The sequence below is a fragment of the Halichoerus grypus genome, chromosome 9, assembly GCF_964656455.1.
Source record: "Halichoerus grypus chromosome 9, mHalGry1.hap1.1, whole genome shotgun sequence".
Lineage (NCBI taxonomy): Eukaryota > Metazoa > Chordata > Mammalia > Carnivora > Phocidae > Halichoerus > Halichoerus grypus.
Genome location: NC_135720.1, coordinates 27606671 through 27621104, shown reverse-complemented (window position 1 = coordinate 27621104; position 14434 = coordinate 27606671). Strand labels below are relative to the sequence as shown.

Sequence of the window (14434 nt, the reverse complement as noted above, 5' to 3'; positions counted from 1 at the left end):
ATTTTAAGTGTTTTCACCACACACACACACTCCAAAGATAACTATATAAGGTGATGGGTATGTTAAGTTTGATTGTATTTCTCATTTCACAATATATACATATATCAAAGCATGTATAAATGTATGCAACTTCTGTTTATCAGTTATACCCCAATAAAGCTGAAGAAAAGACTCATGCATGATAAGGTGTGAATGACAGACAGGAACTCTATGCCTTAGTCCTCTTGGCAGTGCAGAACCTTAAAGATCAACACTTTTAAAACCTATAAACTTTTTCAAAGACTTTTCTTCCATGAACTCAGAAATGTCATGATTTCATAAGTGGTCAATCAGAAATTAATATCAACACCAGAGAACCAGTTTGTAACCATATAATTGGTAACAACATTGCATCCCTATAATTTCAGCCTAAAAACAAAGAAAACTAGAATTTTAGGCTGGCCTCTGTTGCAGAATTATAAATGTACAATTCTTGTTTGGCTTTGGAAATATTTGGAAAACTTTATCTAACCTTGTTATAGTCTTCAAGCCCTCCTAACTAGAAGTGATTGATGTAATGGAAACTTCCATTTTACATAGGAGGAAACAAAACTCTGGGGGTAAGTATAGAACTAAGAAGGGCAAATTGAAAGGGGCGCCTGGGTGGCTCAGTCGTTAAGCGTCTGCCTTCGGCTCAGGTCATGATCCCAGGGTTCTGGGATCGAGCCCCGCATCGGGCTCCCTGCTTGGCGGGAAGCCTCCTTCTCCCTCTCCCACTCCCCCTGCTTGTGTTCCCTCTCTAGCTGTCTCTCTGTCAAATAAATAAATAAAATCTTTAAAAAAAAAAAAAAAAAAAAAAAAGAAGGGCAAATTGAGATTAAAATTCAGTATTCTTTGTCATATAGCCTACTTGCATTTAAGAGAAAAATCCTCAAGAAATCATGTAAAAAATTCACAGGGAATAAATTTCTAGTACTGGAATTTCAGGCAGTCCTTAAATCAACTTCCATCAACATTTCTAGTAAACTTGGACTCCACTTGAGAAGTGCAGTATGGGGAGGGGTATGGCAAAAGAGAAGGGGAGAAGTAGGAGAAGATAAATACTTCATGTTTCCTATTCCACTTCTCCAATTGAACTCAAGTCGTCAACATTTATGGAAGGTTTATTATGTATTCAGCATTCTTTAAGGTGCTGGGAGACAAAGCAAATTAGATCTGGATTTTACTTCAAGATGTTCCAAATCCAGTATTGTAATGTGGTTTATTTATTTATATATTTAATCAATTATATTGTAGAAAAGCTTGCTGGTGGGGTGAAATATTTTACAATTTTATAGTCTTATATTGCAAGGTAAGGAGTGGCTAATATCTCAGAGCCCCTCAGAATTTTTTCCATGGTCAGCATCACCATAAACAGTTTACCCCAGCTGGAACCAGCCTCTGTCCTTCCCAGAGAGACCACACTATTTTTAGCTTAGGTTGGAAAAATCTTCCTGTGCCACTCTTTGCCAAGGTTCCAGCTGCTTTCTGTTTGCTAATCTCTGTTTAGCATTGCAAAAACTCCAGAATTTTCTCAGCTTACCCTTTGCAGTATTACAAAAATACAGTGAGACTTAGGTTTGTATTACATGGCATTCATTCAATAATAATATTTCTTGAATGCCTATTTCAGGTCCCTGGGATATACCAGTGAATAAAACAGGCCAAGATTCCTGCCCTCATGGAACATATACTCCAGTTAGAAGATATAATAAAAATCCAAAATTATTGAGTCTCAGAAAAGATATACATTTTACTCTCCTGTAAAATAAGTCCAGATTCAGCTGGCCCAGGACTTCTTTGGTGGCTCCACTATCACCCAGGATCAAAACTCCTTCATTATTTCTCCTTTCTTATCCCTATCTCATAGCTTCCATCCTCATGGTCACCTCATGATTAGAAAATGGCTGTTGTAATCCAGCCATCACGCCCATATTCCAGGCAGCAGGAAGGAGAGGAATGCCTGATTGCTAGTCAGCTGTTTTAAAATAGCTTTCCTAGAATCCTCATCCAATTATGTCCACTTGGAGAAAGGTTATCTGTCAGGGAGGAGGGAAACTATAGCTTTAAAGCTGGGCACATACATGCAACCATCAATGTAGGGGTCTTATTAACAGGGAAGAAGGGGAAAATGGATATTGGATAGGCAACCGTCTTTGTCACAGATATCTTAATCTCCAGTATGATGTGTGTCTGCATGTGTGTGTATCTATCTATAAGTAGATGATAGATTGATTGATTGATTTATAAGGAGAAATTTGTATCACATGGGGAATTATCATATATATGTAGTACTTAGGGGGTTGTTGCAAATGCTTTTTAAAAAATCTTATCTATAACCCTAATTTTATTTTATTTTATTTTTTTTTTTTAAAGATTTTATTTATTTATTTGACAGAGAGAGAGATAGCGAGAGCAGGAACACAAGCAGGGGGAGTGGGAGAGGGAGAAGCAGGCTTCCCGCCAAGCAGGGAGCCCGATGTGGGACAACCCTAATTTTAAATATTAAACTTCTATCCATCTGTAAATGTTAGAGTGCTGATTATTTCAGCTAGATAGTTATTATTTACAGAGTGCAAGTTATGAGTAAAATTATTGAGTAAAATGCACCATTCCTGGTTCTCAAAATAATCTGCAAATTCCTTAGTGTATTTATAATTGAAATCAAGAAGATTTCCACTGATCTCCTAAATAAGAGAGGAAAAAAAAGCCCTTCTCTCAGGGGTCCTGTTTTGGGTTCAGGGAAGATAGTGTGTGTCCCTAAATCCTTGACCTCTTCGTGGTATGGCAGGGCGTGAGACTGCAGTCAACTGTCCCCTCCTCTCTTCTTTGCCACGCCCTCAAGCCCCGGGAATGGACACGACCTGTGGCTCTAAAGCAGCAGGTGTAATGGGAAGAGAGCTCTGGGCACCCGATTAAACTCAGCTCTGGTTCAGTTGTGAAGAAGCTGACTTCCTTTCTTTTGGCCTCAGTTTTCTAATTTGTAAAATGAAGGTGATTAAATTTACTGTCGCAGCAGTGTATTTTACTGCTAGAGTAATCACTAACTTCTTGAAAGGTTTCCGAATTTGTACTGTCTGTGTCTATTTTTTTTTTTTTGTCTTAGAAACAATTTTGACTGAAGACAGGCATATATATCAACAGAGCAACAGCACATTTCCCAGTTGTCCTGACAAAGAGGAAATTCCTTCAGTAGTGTGTTAGTCAACTCCGGCTGCCATAACGAAATACCTATGATTGGGTGGCTGCAACAGCAGACATTTGTTTTCTCATAGTTCTGGTGGCTAGAAGTCCATGATGAAAGTGCCAGTAAATTCAGTTTCTGGGAGAGGTCTCTTTTTGGCTTGTAGACAGTCACCTTCGTGCTGCATCCTCACATGGCTTTTCCTCTGTGTATGCATGAGAAAGAGAGAGAGCTCAGGTGTCTCCTCCTCTTCTTATAAGGACTCCAATCTAATTGGATTAGGACCCCACCTTTATGACTTCATTCAACCTTAATTACCTCGCTAAAGGCTCTATCTCCAAATATAGGTTGGGGTTTCAACGTATAAATTCGGGGAGGGAAGAACACGATTCAGACTACCTATCACAAATAGTCACATGAAGTGCAGTGTTCTACAATCATGTCTTTTTTTTTTTTTTAAGATTTTATTTATTTATTTGACAGAGACAGACACAGTGAGAGAGGGAACACAAGCAGTGGGAGTGAGAGAGGGAGAAGCAGGCTTCCTGCGGAGCATGGAGCCCGATGTGGGGCTCGATCCCAGGACCCTGGGATCATGACCTGAGCTGAAGGCAGACGCTTAACGACTGAGCCACCCAGGCGCCCCTACAATCATGTCTTGATCATTGTGGTGACATAGTTGATAAGCCTCATATGCTATATGTCAGTTTAAAGTCTCAAATAGCTTCCTCATTTGGGACCTGACTTACTCAAATTGTATAGCTTAGCTGACAATAAGACTGGATAATTGCTCCATGCTCTTTCATTTCCCTCATTTAACTGCCCGAGAACGAAAAGACAAGCTTCCTTTCAATGGGTACACATTTAGTTTAACACTCACTCTTCAGTATTTATTTCTTCAGAGCAGAAGTCTACTACAATCAACAGAGACAATTTTAATTAATAATGACAATAAAAACACACCATTGTCTTTCTATTTTAGGCACTTAATCAATTTTTTTTCAATAAGCCAACAGAGAAAGAAATCTAAACTTCACTGAGTGCTTACTCTGTGCCTGGCATAATACTAGGCCCTCTGCATAATTTGCTCAGTAAATCCTCACAACAGCCCTAAAGACTATTATTATATCCACTTACAGAGAAGGAAATGAAAGTAAATTATTTTGGGTAAAGCTGAATATATGTAATTTCAAGTAGATTAAGAATCCTCTGTATTGTTAAAAAGCTTGAGACAGAACTATGTGTGGATATGGAATGATCTCCAAATACATTGTAGGGATTTTTAACTGATAGTTGTATATGGTATAAAATTAAAAGGTAAAAAAAAAATAAATATAGTGACTAGTAAGTCTTGATTCTTGGTGTCTCCATTTTTCTTCCCAGTGGCAACCAGTATTACCAGTCTCCTTGTATTTCTTTCTAGAGATATTCTATGAATTTAGCAGCACATATACACACATACACATATTTTGAAAACATAAATGGTGGCTAATTCTAAGCATCGTTCTGCACTTGCTTTTTTTCAGTGAACAATATATTCTCTCTGAAGAAGGGAACTGAAAAATTAAAGGGTCTGGAGTAAAAAGGTGACTTACTTCTCATCGTACATCTCTGAATAATTTTTAACCATGTGCGTGTGTTAATTTTTTTCAATTATAAAGCATACATGCAAGAAAACTGCATATTCTTAGTCTTTGGATGAAGATCTTATAAACAAGTGGTAAGATTTTAAAGAAAACCAATTTGAGGTCCTTTTACTTCTCTTTTAATTTTGTGGCACCACTAACTTTCTTCTTCTTGAGGAGTGTGATTTTCAGCAACCTTTACTTTCTGAATTCAGCTTTGGATTGTGATGCTACCTAACTCAATACTAAAAGCAACTGTTACTTTTGTCAGTGAAATATAGAATCTAGGTTTTGGGATAAAGCCTGGCCACCCCCTGGTGGTCTTAGTTTGAATAAAAATAACCTTCAACCATAATCACTTTTCTTTATAGCAAGTTTTGGAGTCCTAATATTAAGAGATAAAAAGGATCAGAATCCATCATACTTATTTTACAGTTGAGAAAGTAGAGTACCAAAAGGTAAAGCAATGTGCCTCAAAACACAAAGCAGAGAGTCCTGACATTCAGTCCATTGCTTTCTCCATTAAAAAAAATGCCTTAATAATAATTATCTTATAAATATCTTATTCACTGAATTTGTCACAAAAAGGTTATGCTGTGTATCACCCTCAAAAGGGGAGAAAATAAGAAAAGCAATTACAATTCTTACAAACTATATTACATGCAAGTTCTTTTCAAATTTGGAAGTTAGGTTTCAGACATGAGTTTAGAATTTCTGGAAGAAGTCAAGTTAAGTTTTAGACATGAGTTAGAATTTCTGGAAGAAGTCAACTTCATGGGGAAATTTGAAAGAGGACAGAGAGTTGGCTTGTGGGATAAGAAGGTAAAGATTTTTCCTGCGTAGGGGGCAGCATTAAAGAACACCCAGAAAAGTCAGTGGGTGTAGGGAACAAAAGAATCTTTCAGAAGAAATCCGTAGGCAATCCATGTTAGGGAGATGGGGGGGTGGGGGGGAGATTTCATTTTCCTTTTTAGCTTCTTGAAAGTTTTCTCTTTGAAGGGTAGTGGAGAATAAAACCAAATTCTAACACTTTTTAATTTACTTAAGAACATTAATTGCTCTTAAGGTTTGTTTTTAATGCACCAGACTTTTTAAAAATTAAGACTATATTTTTTAAGAGCAGTTTTAGGTTTGCAGAGAAATTGAGGGAAGGTACAGAGATTTCCCATATATCCCCTGTCCTCACACACACATAGCCTTCCCCATTTTCAGCATCCCTCACCAGAGTGGTACATTTGTTACAATTGATAAACCTACACTGACACATCATTATCACCCAAAGTTCATAGCTTACATTAGGATTCACTCTTGGTGTTGTACATTCTATGGGTTTAGACAAATGTATAAATGACATGTCGATCATTATGGTATCATGCAGAATATTTTCACTTCCCTAAAAATCCTCTGTGCTCTGCCTATTCACCTCTCCCAACTCCCACCACCCCTCTTCCACCATGCAACCCCAGGCAACCATTGGTCTTTTTACTTTCTCCATAATTTTGCCTTTTCCAGAATGTCATATAGTTGAAATCATACAGTATGTAGCCTTTTCAGATTGGCCTCTGTCACTTGGTAATATGCATTTAAGCTCCCTCCACATCTTTGCAAGGTTTGATAACTCATTTCTTTTTAGCACTGAATTATATTCCACTGTTTGGATATACCACACTTTATTTATCCATTCACCTGCTGAAGGACAACTTGCTTCCACATTCCAGCAGTTATGAATAAAGCTGCTATAAACATCCATGTGCAGGTTTTTGTGTGAACATAAGTTTTCAACTCCTGTGGGTAAATACCAAGAAGCAGAATTGCTGCATCCTATGGTGAGGGTATGTTTGGTTTTGTAAGAAATCACCAAACTGTCTTCCAAAGTGGCTGTGCCATTTGCATTCCCACCAGCAATGAGTGAGAGTCCCTGTTGTTCCATATATTCTCACCAGCATTTGGGGTGTTGGTGTTCCAAATTAGGGCCATTTTCATAGGTGTGTAGTGGTTACCCCAGTTCTCCTAAACAATTCTCTCAGTCATGTGGCTTCTAGAACCCTCACTGTTCTACTGGCCCTTCTTAGGAAGCTCTATTTATGAGGAAACTGAGACTCAGAGAGAAATTATTTGCTGAAAATCATGCAGTCAACATCATCAGAACTGAAATTTCTGTTCATCATTATTTACAATGAATTGACTCACAGTGTGGTGACTTCCTTTTTACTGTGAATTATATAAGAAAGAAGGAAAGAAAGAAAGAAAGAAAAGAAAGAAAGAAAGAAAGAAAGAAAGAAAAAGAAAGAAAGAAAGAAAGAAAGAAAGAAAGAAAGAAAGAAAGAAAGAAAGAAAGAAAGAAAGAAAGAAAGAAAAGAAAGAAAAGAAAGATTGATTGATTGATCTCACCACCCTGGGATCATACCTGAGCTGAAATCAAGAGTCGGATGCTTACCTGATTGAGCCACCCAGGGCCCCTGGAATGATAGCTTTTGAAGAATATGCTATCTTCCAGAGCTAAGAAATCCGAGGCACATAATGAGCATGCTAGATTATTAATGTCTGAAGCTCAGATTTAAGATGATCATACACGTTCCCTGTATACTTGGCAAAGTGTTTCTCTGTCTAAACTTTTCTTTCTTAAGAATATATAAACAACATATACAGTCCAGAGAAATAGGTTGATACTGTATTATATGTTTGTTCAAAAGTGAAATGTATGTAGTAACTGAGGTTTATGCTTATCATAAACGGTAAGATTTATGAATTGCCGAGTAAACCTCACCAAGAATCCTGGAAATGAAGAATCCTGTTTTGACTGATTTCTCCCTGAGGTCAGTTCTAGGTCACCGTAGTCAGAGTCTTTATGCTGCTTAGTCATGACGAGAATTATAGTTGACCTGGATTTCCTCATTGATGTTTCCACTCGATTAGCTCTGAAATACAAAGTGTATGAGTTCTGTTTCACTGTAGACTTAAGTAGCTGGAAACTTCTGCTTTTCTTCCCAAACATACTCCCTCAAATTTATACAAGTCAGAAGTGCCAGTAGAATCACAAAACAGATGTTTCTGACATATGATTCACTGACAGGGACTTGGCGGGCACCAGTATAGGAAGTTTTCACAGGCTCCCAGTTACTACATAACAGACCCATTTCTACTAATTCAAACTAACTGGACAAGAACAATTTGAATTAGTAAAATCTTTAGTCACATACTTAAGATGACCTTTCAATTATAATAATTTTAAACTTATAGAAATATGACAAGAGTAATACATAAAATTCCCATATATCTTTTACCCAGATTCCCAAATTCTTAACATTTTTACCGTATTTGTTTATAATTCTATTTGTGCATGTCCATGTTCCTTGTTTTTTCTGAACCATTTGAAGTATTATCCTTTTATAATTCCCTTTATCTCTTCTTACTTCCTAAGTATTTCCTAAAAATAGAGGCATTTTCTTACATAACCACGGGATAGTAATCAAATTTGAGACACTTAAATTGATGCGATATTTTTATCTAATCGACCATTCATTTGTTTTCAATTATCTCAATAAGGTGTGTATGACAGACAGCAACTCTCTCTGTCTTAGTCCACTTGGGCTTGGTAAACTCCTGTTGCAGACCCTTAAAGATCAACCATATAAAACCTATGAACTTTTTCTTTTTCTTTTTTTTTTTTTAAAGATTTTTTATTTATTTATTTGAGAGAGAGCAAGCACATGAGAGGGGGGAGGGTCAGAGGGAGAAGCAGACTCCCCGCCGAGCAGGGAGCCCGATGTGGGACTTGATCCAGGGACTCCAGGATCATGACCTGAGCCGAAGGCAGTCGCTTAACCAACTGAGCCACCCAGGTGCCCAACCTATGAACTTTTTCAAATGTTTACCTTCATGAGCCCCAGAAATGCTATGCTTTTATAAGCAATCAGAAATTAACATCAACACCAGAGAACAAGTGTAAGCACCTTGCGTCCATATAATTTCAACCTAAAAACAAACCAAAGGAGTTCGAGCTTTAGGCTGGCCTCTGTAGCAGATTAATCAATGTGCAGTTCCACATTGGCTTTTGAAATATTTAGAATACTTTATCTCACCCTATTAGAGTCTTCAAGGCCTCCTAGCTAGAAATGATTGATGTAGCTGAAACTCTTCCACTGTACAAAACTCTAAGGAAAGTAGAGAACTGAGAAGTAAAGGGCAAATTGAGATCAAAACCCAGCATTCTCAGTGTTCTTTGTTGTGTGGCCTATTTGCATTTAAAAGAGGAATCTTAAAGTAGTCAATTAAAAAACAGGGAATAAATTTCTAGTCCTGGAATTTTATGCAGTCCTTAGCAAGCAGAAAATCAGATCAGTGGTTGATGGCGGGGAGCGGGCAGTGGTGATGGGCAGGGGTAGGGGCAGGTTTGATTAGGAAGGAGCACAAGCGAACTTTTCTGGGATGATGAAAATGTTGTGTCTTGATAAGGGTGTCAGTCCCATGGGTACATGCACTTGTCAAAACTGATTGAACTGTACACTTCAGGTCTGTTATAAATAAGCCTTTAGTAATGTGTGGTAAGGTGTGGGTTCTGGGGAAGCATTCTCTGTTCCTGTGATTAGGTCTTGGTCTTTTAGTGAGCCTTGCTTGTGCATCTGGAGTGTGAACTTCCCAAGTGTTCCTCAGGTGTTTTTTTTTTTTTTCCTTCTCTGTTAAGGTAGGACAGGATGTCTAGAATGGGCTAGAGTTGGCTATTTCTCTGCCTTCAGGTCAGTTAGGCTCTGGTTAGCTAGTTTCTCTGAGGGCAGACCTTGTTAAGAACAGAGTGCTCTAGCATATTCCAAAATCATTCTCCCCACCTCAACCACCCCACCCCCCTCCAGAAGCAGGAGGTGATTTTTCTCTGATATTTACTGTGGGAACCTGGTTGGCCTCATGGAAGTAACTCTCACAATATTTTGGATCCCCCCTATGATGGGGTCTCCTTAGAGATTTTAACTCTCAGACTTCTTTGCACTGAGCCTCCAGTAATTTATGAATTCTAGATCGTGTTTTCCTATATAGGTGCTGGTTCCATGGCAGTCTCCACTACTGAGTCTTGGCTCTGGTAAGCCATGACTCGCTGCATTCACCTGTCTGGCTCTCCAATCTGGAGGGCAGAGGTTTGCTATGTGTCCTCCCCTCAAAGATCCGACAAGAGTTGTTAATTTTCAGCTTTTTACTTGTTGTGAGGACAGAGTAGTGACTTCTAATCTCCTTTAATACAAAATCAGAAACCAGAAGTTCAGACTTTAAAAAAAACAACAACAAACTTTTTATTTTAAAGTATTACAAATTTACAGAAAGGTTGGAAAAATAATTCAAAGTAATCCTGTATAAGCTTCATGCAGATTCCCAAATATGAACATTTTGTCACCTTTGCTTTATCTATGTAGCCATCTGTTTAAGAACCCAATTTTCTAATTTTTAAGTGCTTGAGACATAGTATATACTTCCTGAAAACAAGAACACAGTCTTACATGAACACAGTACAGTGACCAGAATCAAGAAATTATTATCGGTATAAAACTATTAACTAATCCAAAGACTCTTTTCAATTTCTGCCAACTGTCCGCTATTGTCCTTTACAGAAAAAGAAAAACATCTTTCTAGTCCAGGATTTAATTCAGGATCGTATGTTGCTTTAGTTGCAATGTCTCTTTAGTGCACTTTATTAGGCAACAATTATTCAGTCTTTCTTTGTCTTTCATTACTTTGATGTTTTTGAAGAGTACAGGCTAGTTATTTTGTAGGATGTCAGTGAGATTGGGTTTGTCTGATGTTTCCTCATTATCTGCATTCCTCAGGTTAGCAGTTTGGGCAGAAATGTCACAGAAGTGACGTTGTGTCAGAAGTGACCTGTGTGCATCAGGTCAGGAGGCACATGATGTTGATTTGTCATTACTGGTGATGTTGGATCACTTGGCCAAGAGTGGTGTTTGCTAGGTGTCTTCATTGTAAAGTTACCAAATTTCCTTTTTTAACTAATAAGAATCTAGTGGGGAGATACTTTGAGATTATGTAAATATCCTGTTTCTCTTTATACTTCCTCTCACTAGTTTTAACATCCATTGATAATTCTTGCCCAGAACAATTATTACTATGGTGACTGACAAATGATTACCTTGTGATTTTTGTCATTTCTTCTACCTTTATTAATAGGAACTCTATTTTAAAGAAAAACTGCCTCCTCTCCCATTATTCTTATCTGTATGGTTTCTTAGATTCTTATTTTATTCAGTAGGTTATAATCTGTAACAAGCAATATTTTAACTGGCCCATATATGCCCAGGAAAAGCCCCCTCCGGCGGTTTCCTGTAATCTTTCTACGGTCTTTATAATCTTTTCGTGCACTTCCTTACTTTCTGGCAGAGGAAGGTTTTCCAGGCCCTGTCATGATGTTAACATCTTTAAATGAAATTAAAACTTGTCTTAAGCTTATAGGTATTTATTTAATTCCAACTAATGTTGAAGATTTCACTGTGCTTAAAACACTAAATAAGATGGTCACACTTGGTGCTTCTTCCCCAAACCTTTTCATGTGAAGTGGCTGCTCCTAGAAGGAAAGTCTGGGGACTGGCTCATTAATTTCCTTTCTGTTTGCAGGTGCAGACACTCATGGCTGACTAGCTGTCTGGGTCTCTGGTCTTTCTCTGTGACCGTGAGTCTAAAGAATGTGAGGGCTCCCACACTGCGTTTATTTGGTCAAGATGATGTAGTTTAAATTGGAATTTAAGTTGTCTGTGTCTGATAAAGTAAGTGACTGCAGCCTCCATGTTGACACTGATCCAGGAGCTTACAAGCCATCTTGTGTCACTTTCAAAAACACAGCATATGGGAGGTGAGAGTGAAGTGACATCAACCATCTTGGGATCTTAGGTTCACACAAGGGCAAAGGACATGAAAACAATGAAACGTATACACTAGAGGGTATGTGTAGTGTGCAAACCCTCCTAATCCGAGTTGTATTCCTGAACAAACTGATTAATTAACTAATAGGATCCATCTGTGTGTCTCCCCCTGTCCTCCCCTAACTCCTCTTCCTCTGCCAACTCTTACATATGCATGTTTTCCCCAAGGTTCTGTCTTTGGCCCTTTTCTCTTTTCACAGAACTCTTTTCCTGAGTGAGGACAATTCTTTCCATGACTTATGTATTTTCTACATGCAAACAGAACTCTTGCCTTAATCTCTGACTGGAATGTCCAATAGTTCATAAGAAATTCACATTCAATGTATTAAAACTGGAGCTCATTTTCTTTCCATACCGGTTTCTCCTCCCATGGTCCTTATTTCAGTGATGAGTCCTTGTATCGACCCAGGCACCTAAGTCAGAAATTTGGGAATCATTTTGACACCTCCCTGTTCCTTGTGTATCATTTATTATAAGTTATTGCCTTAAAAGTTTCATCTGACTCTATTTTTCACTCCCATTACCATAATCTTTTGCTTGAACAAATGTTAAAGTCTTTTAACCGGCCTCCCTATCTCTGATCTCTGTCCTCCCAATTAGTGTTGCCAGATCTTTTATTATTTTTTATTAAACCTTTTATTTTGAGATTATTTTAGATTCAGTTGCAGTTATAAGGAATAGGATAGTGAGCTCCCGTGCATCCTTCACTCAGTTTCCTCCAATGGTAATATATTGAAAAACCACAGTATAATATTACAACCAGGGTATGAACATTGATAGTCAATATACAGAACTTTTTCACCACCCAAAGAAGTCCTCATGTTACTCTTTTATGGCCAACCATTTACACTCATCTGTAACCCCTGGCAACCACTAATCTGTTCTCCATTTCTATAATGTATATAACATTTCAAGAATGTTATATAAATGAAATAATACAGTATGGAAGCGTTTGGGGTTGACATTTGTTACTTAGAGTAATACTCTGGAAATTTATCCAGGAAACTTTTTGATACAGAAGATCTTTTAGAATGAACATTTAATTTATCACATTGGAAAACTCTGATGGTTCCCCTTGTTTAAATTACAGTAGAAATCCAATTCCATTGGTATAGCACACAAGACTCTTCATGATCCAGCCCCAGTACAACACTCTAGTCTCTTCACCCAATAGCCTTCACCATACCCCTTCTATCTGGCCAGGCTGAGTCCTGGCTGGTACAATCTCCTATGGATCATGCGTTTTTTCTTTTTCTTTTTTTACATCTCTTGGGTTGCTCATGTTACTCCTGATCCTACAATGTCCTCCATCTCCTTGTCTATTTAAAGAAAACCTCATCATTTACTCATCTCAAACATTACCTTCTTTCTGAAGTTTTCCTCCAGCACTGACAACTTCTTTTAAAAATACCTGTATATATTTCTAATAGCACCTACAGTATTTTGATCACAGTTAATTGTTGAAAAGTTAGACAATCTCTTGAGGGCATGGACTACATCTTATTGCTTTTGAATCCCAAGTACCTAAAACTGTACTTGGTGTAAAGCTGACCATACGACAAGGTTTGTGCCAGTTTACCTGGCTTCGTTATTTACTGCACTCTCTTTCACTCTCAAAAGTGTCATATTTGACAAATAAATTATATATAGTCACCTTCTGCATAGTACATGCTTGGTAAATGTTTGAATCAATGAATGAGCTTTAATTTTAACTAGCCCCGCATCTGAGCATTAGTTACTATACAATACACGTAGTGAGAATTTTTTAAAAGTTAATTGTTTATGATATCTTTTTTTCCTAAGCTTCACTCCTGCCTGATTTAATATTGCTTCAAGTTACCTTGGACAACACAGCACTCAATTGTCTTTTTGCTCGCTGTTCGGTTTCAGAGTTGCTGTAGCTTGTCTTACTTTGTAATCGTCAGAAACACTTCCTGATGCCAGTCTTCCAAAACCTCAATGAACTAATAAAACCCAAAAAACTCCGCAGTGAAGGCTGATGTGCAAAAACAGAAGTTATCAGAACCATCACCTAACCCTAGAATCACCGCCTCGCTATATCTAGTTCAGGATAGGTGGCGCAAAGCTCTTTGTTTTGCCCCAAACAAAAATGGACTCCGTCGGAGTCAAAGTCCTTTCCTTTGCGGACCAATCGAAATCCAGCATTCCGGGCTCCTGCTGTCCTCACTTCCGCCTCGTCTTCCGGGGTCTCTAACTTGGCGAGGCGGGACTGTCCGCTTCCGACTCGGAGCGGTTGTGGCGGCGCCAGGGCGGCGAGGCCCGGACGCGGCGGGCGGGATGAGCGGGGCGCGCGGCGGAGCGGTGCGGACGCTGCGGGTGCCGGGCCGCCACGGCTACGCGGCCGAGTTCTCCCCGTACCTGCCGGGCCGGCTGGCCTGCGCCGCAGCCCAGCACTACGGCATTGCGGGTGAGGCCGCGCCGCCGGGGCGGGGGCGGGGTCCCGTCGAGCCCAGCTTCACCGTGCGGTCGGAAAGCACTTCCGACAGTAGACAGTGCCACAAATGAACACCAGGGGGAGCGCAGGAACGAGCCAGTTGCCGCTTCCTCCTTTGTCCGGAGTGGGTCTGGAGACCGAGTCAGTGGTTTTTTCCAGTTACAGTGTGGAAGTAGCACGTGGGAGGTGCCTACTGGCTCGTGTCCTTATTCCTTAGTGCACCGACTCCACCGCC

General features: G+C 39.0%; 1 protein-coding gene and 1 long non-coding RNA gene across 2 annotated transcripts in view; one reads left to right on the top strand and one right to left on the bottom strand.

Annotated features, from left to right (window-relative positions):
- Positions 1–844: 844 nt before the first annotated feature.
- Positions 845–13964, bottom strand: LOC118539130 (uncharacterized). Its single transcript, XR_004918989.2, has 3 exons — positions 13585–13964; positions 7595–7745; positions 845–3407 (listed from the first exon to the last, which is right to left on the bottom strand). It is a non-coding gene; the product is annotated as an uncharacterized LOC118539130 (long non-coding RNA).
- PEX7 (peroxisomal biogenesis factor 7) overlaps positions 13947–14434 on the top strand; it is an 82373-nt gene continuing 81885 nt past the window's right edge. Inside the window, exon 1 of the mRNA XM_036097491.2 lies at positions 13947–14172. Coding sequence (XP_035953384.1) covers positions 14043–14172 — 130 coding nt within the window. The 5' untranslated portion in view covers positions 13947–14042. The remainder of the gene's footprint in view (positions 14173–14434) is intronic.